Here is a 15,796-nt window from a genome sequence, read left to right on the forward strand (position 1 = left end):
CTTGCTAATAATCTCTATTACAGAAAATTGGTAATCTTCAAAAATCAATTTGTTCCTAGACCGGCATATGCAGTAGGCTGTTTGTTATAGTCAGACAACGAAATTTTTCCTAAATATTTGATGTAAATCTGTCTTTAATTAAAGAGTTAGTAATACACTTAAACGTCCGCCCAACGAAGCCAAATCAACACAATGTGAGCCTAATTTTTAATCGGTTGAGTGAGCAATGTGGACTACCAAAATTAAATCTTTATCAGTCCTTATCGGCTAAGTTTGAAGTTGGTTTCTTGTACGTATTTTCTGTTGGAAAGCAATCGAACCTAGCTATATGGACAATAATGTCCTGCTAGAAAATTAATCTGCCAACTTACATGTTGTTCCTTGGATATACAAGCAGCATTCATCGCGGAAAACTTGCCCGATAGCGATCAAGGATACGGATACCTACTGTACATCTAAACCTTTCTTTTTATATGTTAAAAAACAATATCGATATATAAACTCTTTATTATCGTTATTGTTCTTATAATAATTTAAAGATCAAATTAATAATTAAGTTATTTTTTTTAAGGAAGTGTTAATTAGGATTGGTGAGCGTCCTCTTTTATTCCTTTCTAGATAAACGGAACCTCACATGCAAAGTGAATGATTGACTAGTGACATCACTATGTGTTTGATAGAAAGGAGAAAAATAATCTAATAGAAATTTTGTACTTTTTTTAAAAAAATTACATCTTTTATATTTTATTTTAATAAAAAAATCTTTTATTTTTATCTTTATTATTTTTATTCTCTAAATCAAACAAACCCTGTAAGTTATGGGCTCGTGCATATGTGATAGTTCCGTGAAGCAACTCGATTGTTCACCTGATCAGCTTGGTATATTTTCTTTATATTGCACATAGCTTCCTGTTTTTTAACGATTACACTGTATAGTATTTTTCAAATAATTAAGAAATGTCAGTCTAATATTTTTTAATATAATTTTAAATTTTTTATAAAGATAGGAAAAGAGAAAAGTATTAAAAGAAATCTGACAAAATCTTAAAAGACATATTTGACTTGGGCTGTGTAGTGTGTACATTGACTGTAAACCTCTGAGTAGGGCATCATCCAATTGAATCAATAAAAAAAGCAAATGCTTTAATTACGCTGAAAAAGTATCCTTTTCTTTTTTTTTGAAATTATTCAATGAATTAAATATCACAGTGAAATTTAAATTAAATTAAATTGATAACATATGTATTTATTTTCTAATTTAAAAAAAACTGTCAAAAAAAATTCTTTTTTATATAAGGATGATGTTAATTTAATTTATTTTTGAGTTGTTAATCTTAACAATACGAGTAGCTATAATAGACAGCGATATCGAGTTGTTAATACGAGTAGCAAGCAATACCACAAGAAAAAATATATCAACACGGGTTTAATGTTTGTTGGCTGACGGTAATTAATATTATTAGCATTCGTGTTGTGGCCAACATCGACATACTGATGTTAATCTAATTTGCAAAAGTATTGTAGTGCTCACATTAATAATTTTTGTAACAAAAAATTATAATAATTAACATAATCTAAACTTCAAAGAGTATGAAACATTTTTTTTCCTTAGAAGTATCTTTTGACATGTATGGATCACAATTGTGTATTCAATTATAAGTTAGGTGTCCTATGTTTCTTTTTCACTTTCCACAAAAAGGTACAGTTGACATGTTACTCTAAATAGCCAAGACTATTAGCCTTTAATCTATATAAACTAAAAAATAGAAAAATAGAGAAGTATTATATTATACTTTAGTTATCTTAATATTTTAGTAATAATATCAAACATAATAAAGTTGTCATGTGAACTATAAAATCACAGTAGATAATATACAATAATATAAATAAAATAGAATAAAATGATGTCAATGAACAAGTAGAAGAAGAAGTTAACGTACATACAACCAATCACGATTAACACACATAATAACGATTTGTATCCTTCAATTAAATAATTTAAAATTTGAATCGATATTAAGTTTGAGATATACATTAACAAAAAATATTATTAGAATTATTATTTACAATTTTATAAATTATAAAAATTAGATTACATTAAAACAAATCATCCTTCCACAAACAAGTTCTTGCACTGAAAAATTTATAATATTTCTCCCTCTCGAAAACTAAATTACATTAAAACATACAAGTTATAACCCATGCCATGAATTGGGCCTCATAAAAACACAATGGGCCGGGCCATCCTGATGTGTTTTGAAGTTGAAATGTTGGAAACCCATGGGGCCACGGGTTTACGATTGAAGCCCAATTTGCTAGGGTTTTGGTTCGCTATAAATTCCTGAAACGTAGCTCGACCCTGCTCCCAACCTCCGTTATCAAAACGCAGCCAAGTCTCTGTTCTGTATTCTAGGGTTTGGATTCTGAGTTTCGTTTCAGTTTTTGATCACCATGAGAGCTAAGGTATGGTCCTTTTTGTCTCTTTTTGTTCTATTGTTATTGTGTAGTTATTTGGATTTTGTTCTGATTGAGCCCGTGGATTTGTACAGTGGAAGAAGAAGCGTATGAGGAGGTTGAAGAGGAAGCGCCGAAAGATGAGGCAGAGATCGAAGTAGTGTGCTTGTTTCCCCAGCAACTATTGCTACTAGTTTTGTTTTATTTCAGCTATGTTTTTGTTTCCAAATGTTACGATACATTTTTATTGGTTTCTCTTGCTTTTGTCTTACCTCAAAAAAGATGCTCTTACCGCAAATTAATTAGATTTAATATTTGAATCTATTGTTCTCTCGTGCTTGTTTTGGTTTAACCATTCTGGAATTTCGATATTTCGCACTTTCGCGCATTACACTGTACATAAGGTGCCATTTTTTTGAAGAATTAATTAACTGCAATTGTTTGGTCCCTGTTCTTGACTATGTTAAAGTCCAGGTTGAATAAAACAACTGTTTCGTCATTGAATTGTGAATCCTTGAAGATAGGAACTGTTAAAGGAGTTAACGCGTCTGGGTTAATGTCTGGAAGTTTTATCCTTTCGGATATCATATGAAAGGAGGTTATGGTGTCTAATTACAATTGAGAAGAAAAAATTCAAATTGCGTGAATATCTTCTTTGTGAGATAACGTTGATTCTGCACCATTGTTATTTTCATGCATTGATTTGAATACATGTTTTAGTTTATTGTGATTGATGTGTTTATTACTGCACATTCTGGAATAGTGCTGCTTTGAAAACGGGATGACATTTTAGATTATTTAAAAATCACAGTAACTAGTGTAAAGCGTTTTTGAAAACTCATTGAGAATGCAGGGACCAAACTTGAGATGTTGAAGCTGTAACTATAGTTTCTGAAATTCACATCTATATGTGGAACCAAACACGCTGCTAGTTCCTATTTGATATGAAGTTCATGGTCCCAAGCTGGAAAATATCTTTAGTGTTTTGTGTTGAGTGGAATCCTTTTTGTACTTAGGAGTTCAGAAGGTTCGATGAAGAGGATGATCTATAAATATCTCCAATATATGACAGTAAACTTGTGCGGTCTCGTTAATAATAGTGTTGCTGAAGTGATCGCTTGTAGGTTTCAGGTTGCATTAAATTTCTGTCGTTAATACTGAGAGCATCTTCCAAGGGACAGTGTATTCCTTAAATAAGAAACTGTTTCTTATGAATAAAAAATCATTATTTTTATAAAGTCTGTGCTCCCCAACCACAAAAATAACAAAAAAGGAAGAAGATGAACAGTTCCAAACTCGAAATTACCTTGACAGTGAGAAGTCCAAGTGCGAAAGCACTCCCTTTCTCGACCTCGTGCTCAAACGGCATTGGCCTTGGCACACGCCGAAATGGCGCCTCCAACAATCAAGCAAAGGAGGGAAACAACGAAACATCAAAGAGAGGAGGAGGGGAAGAGATTTATTATTACCGTTTTTGGAGAGATTGACAAGGGCGTGCGCGGCGTGCTTGGTGGCGGGCCGATTGGGTTCGTTCCAGAAGAAAGTGGAATCGAGGAGGGAAACTGTTCCTTAACGTCGGAGAGGAGGGCGCTTGTTGTGATATGTTGTTGTTAGGGAAGCTTTTGGAGAAAAGAGTAGAGTAAGATTTCGGAAAAGCGCTTTTTGAAGGAAGAAAACAGTAGTGGGAAAGGAAGAAAAGAGAAACTACCATTGATTGTGAAATTTGACATTTGTACCGTTGAATGTTACTGTTGTGTAGGTTTTTTTTTTCTCACTTGCACTGTTCATTATAAAGTGTGCATTGTTGAGCATGTTTTGCCCAATTCATTTGTATTGCAATCCCTCCTTATTAGTGAAAATTCTCAAAATCCACTGCAATGTTATGTGTCCACTATCACCCCCTACTAGTGAAAATTCTCAAAATTTATCACAATATATTATGTATCCACCACTTGGACACGTGGTATATGCATCCTTCATCCAATGTAAAGCTACCTAAGTCACCTATCAGTGGTAGTTCTCAAAATCCACAAATTTATAATCAACCATCAACTCCCACCAACTCAAACACATGTTATAGGCCTTCTTTATCCAATATTGTGTCCCTTAGCAATGAAATTGAATCACCCATCGGTGTAGACAATATTCAACTAGACGAAGGAGATCAAAATTTAGATGGGAAAAAAAGCCGTATCACATTCTCAGTTACAGAAGATGTGATTCTTGTTCGATCGTGGTTTAATGTGTCAAAGGATTTAATTATAGGAGCTAACCAAACATCAAAGTAATATTGGGCAAGGATAAAAAAATGCGTACAACAATGACAATGTGCGTCAAAGCGAACAATTTTGTGAAAGAAGCTGGACTCAATTAAAATCTCGATGGAACAGGATCTATTCTCCAGTTCAAAAGTTTAACGGGTGCTACAAACAAGCAGATAAACATAGGAGAAATGAAAGTTCAGAGAAGGATATTTTGGATGATGCTCATATGATTTACTCACAAGACACAAGTAAAAAATTTGAGATTAAGCATGTTTGGTTGTTGTTAAAAGATCAACCAAAATTCGATACAGAATTTATGTCAAAGTGTTTAAAAATAACAAAGGTTTCTACTTCTAGAAATTACTCATCGTCTTCTAACCCAAAGACACCCGTTGAAGTCGAAAAATATGATACGCCTTCGCCAATGTCTTACCCAATTGGACAAAAAGTAGCAAAAAAGAAGAACAAAGGAAAAGAATCTATGCATGCATCATATTGCATAATATGATTGTTGAAGATGAATATGACACATATCAAAATAATCAGATCAATATACCTCCAAAGGAGAGCACAACTTTATGACAAACAACAACACTGTCAATTTCAAGTAGATTTAGTTGAACATATTTGAGGACATTTTGAAAATATTTAACAATTAATTTTATGTAATATTTTTTATTTTTCATCATTATGTTTTTTATTTCAATGTCATTATATTTATTTATCTATTATTATGTAAAAATTACTTTATTTTAATGTTATGCAATTTTTTTATTTTGAATTTATATTTAATATTTTCTTCATTTATTCATATTTATTATTTGTATACATAAAAACTAAAAAAATAAATTAATTATTCTTATAATAAAATAATTTAAATGTTTGAATTTCTTATCATTTCTTGTATTAAAATAAAATTTTGTATGAATTTCTTATAAGCAACATGACATTATCAGAACCACAACAAATATTACGAAAACCACATAAAAAATATTAAAAAACTCATATAAGAAACTTATGTTGAAACTATTTGATTTAAGTCATCACCCATATAAACTTGTCCAATAACACTTGATGTGTACTAAATTTTTACTAGGTGTTTTAAGTCTTAGTATGGTTAGGTTAGGTTAGGCTTGCAGGACAAAACTTCTATTTCATCATGTATTGATTTCATGATTTCTAGACGATTGATGTTGATGGAAGCGAATCTTTTTTCTTGGTTTAGCCATCGTGGTATCGCCAGTTTTGCAGTTGGGTAACGCCGGTTTTATTATTTAGCAAAATATAGCGTCTAGCTGCCTCTGAAATTTTTTATTTTGATTTTTCAATTTGTTGCAGTTTTAAAGCACAACTTTTATATTATTTTAATCAACGAGGATTAAAAGGTAATTAAATCTCGGAATTATCGCTTGGTGCATTCAAGACTTCAAATCGAGTTGAGGATTTTTTTTAATCTAGTATTTTTTTTTTGTCACAAGAAATGTAAACTAGTGTTCCTTAAAATTACTGCCGTCTCTGAATGAGGCTCTGTAGTGAACATTTTCTTTTCTTAATAAAAATGTCCAAGTTTTTGTGGGGCAAGTCTTTGATCTTAATTGTTGCAACAAATAAGTGTTGCAGATATATTTTCATAATCTTGATGAGTCCAGGCAATCTAGCTAGTTGATGCAGGCCGAAGTGAACATGACATATGAGCTCTAAGGGCCATCTGTTATTTAGGTGTATGGTGACACATTTTGGGCGAGTAAATGGATGGAGCAAAAAGATGTTTTGTAACTGCAAATTCAGTAGGAATGCTAACAATACATTTCCTAACTTACTGCTATATATTAGTTAAAATCATAAAAGAAATCTTCAATAAATAAGATGTAAGACTTGTAAAAGTTTTATAATTTTTAATAAATTTTAACTAATAAAAGATAGAGAAAAAGAATTATATATTGATAGTATAAAATAATTTTTCAACCATTCAATTATAAATTATTAGTTTGATAAGTTTGTTGATTTTTTAAAATGACACTGAAAATTATTTGTTTGATTGTTTTATACTTTCAATGAATAAACATTAAATTCTACAAAATATGTTTAAAAATATATGTGAGAATTTGTTCCTAATATTTCTCTTGTTCCAGTTTGACATGTAGATGAGCAGATGGCACGTACGAGAGAGATAATAAAATGGAAAGTTACAGCTCGGCGTGAAGCATAGTTACCGTAAATCGTTCATAGGATTCGATTCTTGTACTCGTTAAATTTACGTTACCTACAACACAATGGAAATAGAGCAATATTTGCCTTACATCGTCAATACTATTATTGAACTTGTTAACACTTGTCCATGCTTCATTTGGTGGTAAAAGCAATTTCTGTCTCTCCCACTCAGTTGTGTGTGTCTATTTTCTTACTTTTCTGCTGTTTAACGTGGGTTGTCTTTGCTACTTTGCTATTAAGTTACTCATTTTATTTAAAATCATTTGACAAAATAGAGGAAAAATTGTGTAAAGAGATTCTTTTTCAATCAACGGGCTATGAAAGAGATCAAGTGATAGAATCAATATTAATAAAAATATATACATTTAAACATTTTCTAGTAATTTATAGGATAGTGGAAGCAAAACTTGCTTGTGGATTAAAAAAATAGCTGCTTTTAAATGTTGCAAATAAGGGTGCTCAAATATAAAAAAATTAGAAAGAAAAAATTAAACATTTCCACATTTTTTATTCAAAAATAATATATATATATATATATATATATATATATATATATATATATATATGTATATATATATATATAAACACTCTAGTATACTACTATCAATTATCAAGCATCTCTTTTCTCTCCGTTTTTCCATCTCTAGTTATCAGTTAGTAGCACCTAAATGTCCATGATTTTTTTTTATTCCCTCGTGTTAGCAGTATATTAGTTAATTGAAAATTGATTAGTTAATCAGATTGTTAAGAATACTTGTTAGTTTAATTACCTTTTTAATAAGTTCTATAAATAGAGCTCAAACTCCCCCTCATTTTGTATCTTTTATCAATCATTAGTATAATGAGTTATTTTTAAAGTACTTCTCTTCTAGTTTTTGAGATCTACGACCTTTAGCCAATGTAACTTCCATCTCTTATCAAGATTTTGATAACCACCCCCCAAAATAATCATTTTTATGGACGACTTTTCTTTAAGTTGCCTTTGTTTTAGTAGTAATAATCAGAACGTGGACCATAATGGGTTCCATTGGCTGCTTTATTATGTCAACAATCCAAGCAGTTAAGAATCTTGTTTACAAGTAGTTAATATTAGATATTTTAAATTATTTTAAAATAACTATTTAATATTTTTTATATAACAGAGGATTTTTTTTTCAGCATTTGCCTGATTAATTAATGAAGGAAATATCTGGCGCTATCATATAGGAGATGAAAACAACTTGAGTGGACGTGCCAATATTTGCAGAATCCATTGATCCCTTCTAATTCTAAAAGTCAAACATGATGTGATTTAACACTAACATCTGTCTGCTAAGAATTAACGATCAACGTAATGATCAATTGCTTTTCCACTGTTCTTTCCCTTTCTTTTTCTCATCATTTTGATTGGATCATAGGTAAAAAATTACTTTCCCACTTTTCTATTTTTTAAGCAGCAAAAGGCCATACATACACTTGATTTCTTAACATTTTACTCATACTTTGCTTTGCTTCCTTTCCCTTCAATTTAACTTTGCCTTAATTGGTTGCACAAAACTAATATTTCATGATTTTATCTTCCTAATGGGGAATCTATATATATATATTGAAAATAAAGCAAATAATTGCCCCACACTGCAATGAATAGTGGGGAAAAAAAATATTTTTTGCAATAATAAATTACTGTAGGCAGTGAGAAGGCAAGAAGAATCTCTGCCTCTTACTTCTAGCGGGGCAACTAGAAGCCATGGATGATGAAGCAATTTTGGTGACAGCAGATTTGAGGGACTGTTTGAGAGTGGCAAGGCAAACACTGTCTTCTCTATCCTTAGAACAAAGCACCAATATGCTTTTGATTCTGCCACCAACACTGGCTATGTCAGCTTTAACTGCTGTGAGTCTCAAGCCTTTGAGGACTTGGATGAGTTCAGGGAACAGTTCTGGTCGATCATCGCAGCAAACAGAAGCTTTGATCACAATATTGTCCTTCTGTTTGTTCACTTTAGTGCAGCTTTCGTCTTGAACATGGTCATAGTCAATTGATACTTCATCAATTTCTGTTGGAACTGTGAAGGCTCTGCTAACATCCATGGCTTTTCGCTTTAGATCTTTCACTTGGTCTATCACACTCCCTAGTAAAGCTGCCTTGTCCATCTGCAAGTACACAACATCTTAATATTAGCATGATTTTCATGATTTCTTACTTTTCAACCAGTTTCCAAACATGCTATATGTTTTCCCACTATAAATAAGCTTTGTGCTATATTCTCTCTTTGAGATGAGGAAGTGGAATTGAAATCCTTTGCTAAGCATACCATGTCACATCACTTTCATATTCCATTCATTACACAGTGTGATGATACCAGGAACAAAATCCAAGTTATTCATTCCCATATTGTTTATACTTGATAGTACTACCATACTACTTTTTTTTTATCAGCAAATGTTAGTTTGTTAGTTTTGTTAGAAATATTAGTTGGAGTAATTCGAATCTGTGACCTATCTTTCCTCCGTTCTCCCTTCATCCTTTTCCAACCATTAAGTCAACCTTATATCTTCCTGGATAATACTACTATGTATGTATGTCACTCATGAAAACTGAAAAAGAGACTCGTGCAATAAAAATTGGTTTACCTTATCTGACTTGGGAATAAGTTTTCTGAGAGTTGCAAGCTGTGCGTTGATCCTGTCTCTGCGCCTTTTCTCTGCTTGGCTGTGACTCTTGGAAGCACTTATTGCTCTTTCTTCTGCAGCCCCTTCAATGGGAAGTGGCCATGAATGAAACTCACCAAACTGAAGAGAGGCAGAGTCAGTGACATGATGAGGGAGTATTTGTATAGGCACTGCAAAGGAAGAAGAAGAATGATCACTGCATTGAGCCCAGCTGCTGTTGCCCATGTGCCAGCCAGAATCATAGTAATTTTCCATAGTCACAATGGAAACCATTCTAAAGTTTCTTCCATGATTTCTGAGCCTTTTATCTCCCATCCCTAGTTACTGTTTGTTGCACTAATAATGGTCGATCTTCTTCTTATCTTGATGGTGACTGGTGAGATAACCAATACCCTTTCATGGGTCAAAATGAAAATCGATTTTGGTTGTACCTGTCAGTCACTTCACCAAGAAATTTTTTTCCCTCCACTAAATCTAACGAACTTGGACTTTATAAGGACGAAAAATATGAAGAGTAAAAGAATATAATTGAGCTGACCTGACTTAATAAGCTAATAGCCTAACATTATTTAGTATCCGTGCTGAGTAAGAATTTGAATGAGAAATAAAATGGTATGTATGAGAAGTATCTGGCAAATAGACTTGGAAAACACTGTTGTAACTTCAGCATGTAGTTGATGTAGTGGATGATGATCAGTTACTCATTGTCTTATTTTTATTGGACCACAGAGTGTTTTATGTGATCTTGTGATAATTATATCTATTTTGGTCTCTCTTGATGCATAGCATAATAGATACTACCTAAGAACTCATCGTTTTACTTATCTTGAACTTTTGTGTCATAGATTAATTCTTTTTCATATAAAATAGCAGTGGGTATGTACTTAGACAATAGAAACATTCGTATTTTCATTACATTTAGATAGATGTTACCTGAAATAAAGTCAGTCACCATTTTACTAAAGAAAAAATCATACATCAACCTTCATCGGTTGTTTAAATATTTTTTGATTGGTTAATCGTTTGATAAAGTAAAAAAGTAGGCGCCGAAGCTTACACGAAAGTGCTAGCTAGGCTTGTGGAGGTGGATCCCATTCATCCAAGATACTTCAAGATCTTCCACATTGAATTATCGATTTGGTGAAATTAAGCTTTCATGCTTTCACCCATATCCCTGAACAATTATTCCAACCAAAGTTTTAGTCCATGTCATGATAGCCAGGATGAAAAAGGTTACTGAAAGAAAATAAACACACACATTGGATCACAAAGTAAAAAGAAAAGCCCAAGATTTGCTCAATCATCAATTGGACAAACCCATGATGTAACCCCATTAGCAAACGAATTGCCCTTTAAGTTGAAGACACTCGGTGGACCCATTTTACCATTTTCAGCGTAAGCTATGGAAGTAACTGGACTAGTCCAGCTGTGTATCCATCCTAAGACAAGATTTGGTTTCCTTCATGTATCTTGATTGAAAGTTGCAAGTTCAAAGCATAGGACTCAGTAAAAGAAGGCTAATTTTACACATTTTTTAAAATGTTATTGTAATTTTGTTGAGAATTAATCTTTGTTAGAAAATGTGATTGACCGATCATCTTTTGGGTGATCTCTCATTTTAATAACGTTTTTTCATTGCTACAAGACTTGAATATTTAAGTTAATTTCACTCGAACCAAAGAAATGTTATAATACACTTCGATACCACTCTGATTGGAAAGGTTGCTTAGGGTTCTTGCAGCAGAAGCTAGCAAACAAAGAAGGCTCAAATACAATGAGGGCCGGGTCACTACTCCGTAGGGCCCAATACACTCACAATTGCAACTCATAATAAAGAGCATCTTTAAAAGTGACACGACTTCTGATCAACCACTCACTTTGTTAGCCTCCATATATTTCTCTCACAACACAACTTGTGTGTGTGGTTTTGGTATGATTCCGTATTTTCTTCTTTCACTTATTTTTCATCATTTTTTCCCCCTTCTCTATCTGTCTCATCAAAGGCTTTTTGGGTCCCATAATCTCAGAACATATCTGCAGTATATCTTACATTAATCACGCTCACTCACATATACACACACCCGTCGGCAAGTGAAGTGTCACGATAAAAATATGGCAAAGTAAAATGATCAAAGTGAACATAGACAACACGTCTCTTGAAATTGTAATATGTCAAGAAATGAAACATGTAGTATTTAAGTAGCTTATGTTGGAAGCCAATGTGTATGCCCTCTTGTCTCTTTGGCTATAGAGAAGATTGAAAACTTCAACTTAATGAGAAGATAATGTAGGATCGGATCCAATGTTTTCCTCCATGTTTGTTGCTTATCCACTAAGGAATAAGGATACTGAAGAAACTTCAAATAAATGAAGCGTATTATTGTGCAATGATGCTCCGAGATATTTGGAATCGTGGTGAAACATCTCAATACACTTTGAGATATTCAGGATCATGGGGAAGGGGAGCACTATTCGGCTAGGTTTCCTACATAGTATATGATTGAATTACAATATAAATTTTTATATCGTGAATATATTTTAATTAAATTCATGAATATTAACATTTATAATAATAATAATGATTATTCGTTATCATTTCATTAGAATAATCACGTAAAATATTTAACAATTAAATAAGATAATAATAGAATTCAGGATACAATAAATTAATGTTTTTCTTAAAATTAAAAGAAAGATCAAAAAATTTATTCTAAAGAGACAAATTAAAAAAATGAAAGCAACATCTAATAAAAAGTATTATATATTCTTTCCAATACATTTTTGTTGTTAGCAAAAACATATAAAAATTCACAAAATAATTTAAGTTTAACTACTTTGTCCTACTTATAATTTTACAAGTTTTAGTGAATAATAAAAGAATATGATAGAAAAGTATTATTCTCTATCAAATAAACATTTTCATCGTGCTGCACTGTTTCTACCGTACACATCACAAACAACCCAAATTCAGGAAACAGTAGTTCTTTGGCGCACGGATCATCGATCATCAGTCATCACTTAAAACTTGACCCATTGAGTTTACAATGTATCGGCACACCGACATATTATAGTGATAAAAGCTAAATTTGTGTGCTCAACTTCGTACAATTTACAAAATAATAATAGTATTTATAATATATAATTTTTTAAATGAGTTATTTATCTTAAATTATGTGAGTCTCGTAATATTACATAAATTTAATAGTTTTATGCAAAAATTTATTTTAATTCTAAAGTTGTTAGAGTAGTAGTTAATTTGAACAATATTAAATTTTTTATTGAAAAATTGTTCTTTTTGATAATAATAATAATAATAATAATAAATTAAACAATAATTATTTATATAAACAATTCATTTAAACAGTTAAGTCATTAATTTTAATGAAAAAATTTATTAACCAATATTACTTAAATTTTAAACAACTCATTTAAGTATCTGTTGGAGTTATTCTCCTGATGGATGTTATAAAAGTAAATAACTTTTATTTTGAAAAAAAAATAACATTGATTCTTAAACAGTTATATAATTAATTATACACGTATGTATTTAATCATAATTTCAACCATTCAATTTTTAGTTAATAATTATAATTAATCACATTATTTTACTTGGCAAAGTGAATCACCCACTTTAAAGAACACTTAAAAGAAAACATGCCTATAATTTATAACTAAAAGGAAAAATCTAAAATACTTTCGGTCGGTGAAGTGGTACCATACAATTATGCAATCACCATAATAAAGTTGTATAAACCATTATGTGTGATGAATTTTAGTGTGTGTACATGAGTACTTATACGTGCGCAAATAATGAATGTGTTTATAAGTGCCAAACAGGTATGAGCATTGATAGAATAGTTCTTCTACTTCTTTAAAATTGAATACGAAGTCAGATACTGTATGTTCTTATTATCATCCTAATATACTAGGAGAGGAGAGTATGCTTTCCACCCACACCTCCAAATGTGCAAAGGGCCACTTTTGTCCCCCAAAATCTCGAATAATGGAAAAATGATCCTCATCTTGTGCATATAGACTTAAAAAAGGCATCTGAATGTTATTTACAAACTAAATTAAGCAAAAAAATTAAATATTAAAAGAAATAGTTTTGACCATAATGATCTTATTTAGTTAAAATAGAATTGTCTTTGTCAAGTTTTGGACACTCTTCTTTTGTGGAGAAAAATCCAAATATTCAAGTTCATTTTGTCTCAAATGTATAGGTACAGAGGGGTTAGAGTAGAGTATATAAAAGACTTTTTTCGAGTGAGAATAGCAAAAAACCAGAGAAAAAAGAAAAGGAAAAAAGCCAACTCGCATACTCTCCCGTCTGTCATTGTAAATTCGTGACCAAAGATTTGTTCACTGTTGTATTGTGCTTAAATTTCTTAGCAAGTTCAGCACACGTAATTCTTGTGTTTTTAACGATTGGATAAAATATTAGAGGTATAGTGTGCAAAATTACTTGTTCACAGCAGCAAACCCTATTTCGTGTATTTTTCATCTTCTTGTCTCTCATTTATAAGGATTGGTGCTTGGTTATTTTGGATTATAGTAAACACATTTCAGTAGTGTATTTATTGGAAACCTTTATTTAATGATAGTGGAACTATTTCTTTCTTTAGTTTAAATGACCTTTAATTTTTATCATTGCATTTTGAGATTTTTCACAACGTCATTGTGTAGTGCTATAAAAATTAATTAGTCTTATATATAAACAAGCGTATTGCATTTGTTTTAGCATATTGATATAGGTCTTATTGTATTAGGGAAACTTTTAATTTTCTCCGGCGGCGGGATATGCTTTGTTTATTGTTGTATCATTTTGAATTTAATATAATTTACATTTCCCCAAAAAAAAAATTGATCAGGTCATCAACTTAATTGAAACATTGAATTATTAGATTAGAGGTTCAATCGGTGAGTGACCCAGTGTGTGTATATATATATATATATATGTGTGTGTATATATATATATATATATATATATATATATATATATATATATATATATATATAATATCTAACATAATATAATCAATTTTTATTTTTATACTTTAAAATTAAATTTATTGTTATGATCAAATTATAATGTGATCATTTATTATTATAAATTATTTTGTCAGTATTATAATTAAATAACTAAGGAAAATCTTATTTTTTAAAATTAAATACAAAAGTTATTAGATAATGATAAATAAGTGTGGTAAAAATATATAAAATACAGAAATATTACATCATATCATGGTCAATATGATAATAATTAATTATTATATATTGTTATCAATATAAAAAAATATTATAAGAACATATATGTCATTCGATAATTAACTATTAATAATTTAACATGTTATACAAACTGAAAAAAAAAAAAAACTTCTCAATCGAGTCAAATTAATAAAAATCGTTAGGTTTCATTAAACCTGACTAAGTCAAATCAAATTACTTATATCTTTGGTCTTGCACCTTAATTGAATTGTCTGAAATATTGGATCCAACCGACTAGATCAGTCTGATTTCAATAACTATGGTCTTGTGTATTAGAATCGAATTCAAAATATTTTAGTTATGGAACAAAACTATATATATATATATATATGTGTGTGATTATATTACTTTTTTAACTAAATTTAAATTATAGATTTATAATTATACATACAAGTTATGTTATATGAAGAAAAAATAAAAATTTAGGGGGACAATTGCCCCTTCATTCACAAAGTGTCATTAGAATATCACATTTCATCTCGTCTTTTTTTTCTTAAAGATGTCAAGTTGTCATCTTTACACTTTACAAAAATTTTAAAATCTATCATTTTTTTTTACTTTCTAAACCTTTTAAATAATTTTTGTCTAAAATATATTTCAAATTACTAATTATTTGAATAAAAAAATTAATAAATTTATGTAAAGTGAAAATAATGGAAAAATTAATTGTTGAAATTACCAAATTGAATAATTAAATTCAAAAAAATAATTATCAAGAAACTAAATCATTCATTATTCATAAGGGACAAACTAAAAACACACATTAAGTCTAAAAAATAATATTTTATTCTTAATAAGATAATTATCTTTTATATGAGTACTCTACACACACAAAAATGATAATGCTGTGTTGATTATGGCCATATGACAATAATCATTTCATTCACAATAACTATTTTGTGCAACACCGCCTTATATATATTGCACAACTTAATTATTGAAACAAT

The 15,796-nt window shown here is 30.5% G+C and overlaps 1 protein-coding gene and 1 long non-coding RNA gene across 2 annotated transcripts; one reads left to right on the forward strand and one right to left on the reverse strand.

Moving 5' to 3' along the window:
* The first annotated feature begins 2,335 nt into the window (after positions 1 to 2,335).
* Positions 2,336 to 2,806, forward strand: LOC114395155. The gene is made up of 2 exons (XR_003662962.1): positions 2,336 to 2,463; positions 2,550 to 2,806. It is a non-coding gene; the product is annotated as an uncharacterized LOC114395155 (long non-coding RNA).
* Positions 2,807 to 8,388: 5,582 nt separating this feature from the next.
* On the reverse strand, positions 8,389 to 10,209 carry LOC114395490 (transcription factor bHLH51-like). The gene is made up of 2 exons (XM_028357283.1): positions 9,543 to 10,209; positions 8,389 to 9,062 (listed from the first exon to the last, which is right to left on the reverse strand). Exons 1-2 carry the CDS (start codon positions 9,894 to 9,896, stop codon positions 8,589 to 8,591), a joined length of 828 nt encoding a protein of 275 aa, XP_028213084.1. The 5' UTR covers positions 9,897 to 10,209; the 3' UTR covers positions 8,389 to 8,588.
* Between the last annotated feature and the right edge of the window lie 5,587 nt (positions 10,210 to 15,796).

This window comes from Glycine soja, chromosome 18 (genome assembly GCF_004193775.1).
Source record: "Glycine soja cultivar W05 chromosome 18, ASM419377v2, whole genome shotgun sequence".
NCBI lineage: Eukaryota > Viridiplantae > Streptophyta > Magnoliopsida > Fabales > Fabaceae > Glycine > Glycine soja.

Excerpts from the sequence above, each read along its gene's own strand:
- LOC114395490 (XM_028357283.1), bottom strand. The coding sequence starts at position 9,896 with ATGGGAGATAAAAGGCTCAGAAATCATGGAAGAAACTTTAGAATGGTT. Across the intron at positions 9,063-9,542 it reads TTATTCCCAAGTCAGATAAG|ATGGACAAGGCAGCTTTACT; the intron begins GTAAACCAATTT and ends GTGTACTTGCAG.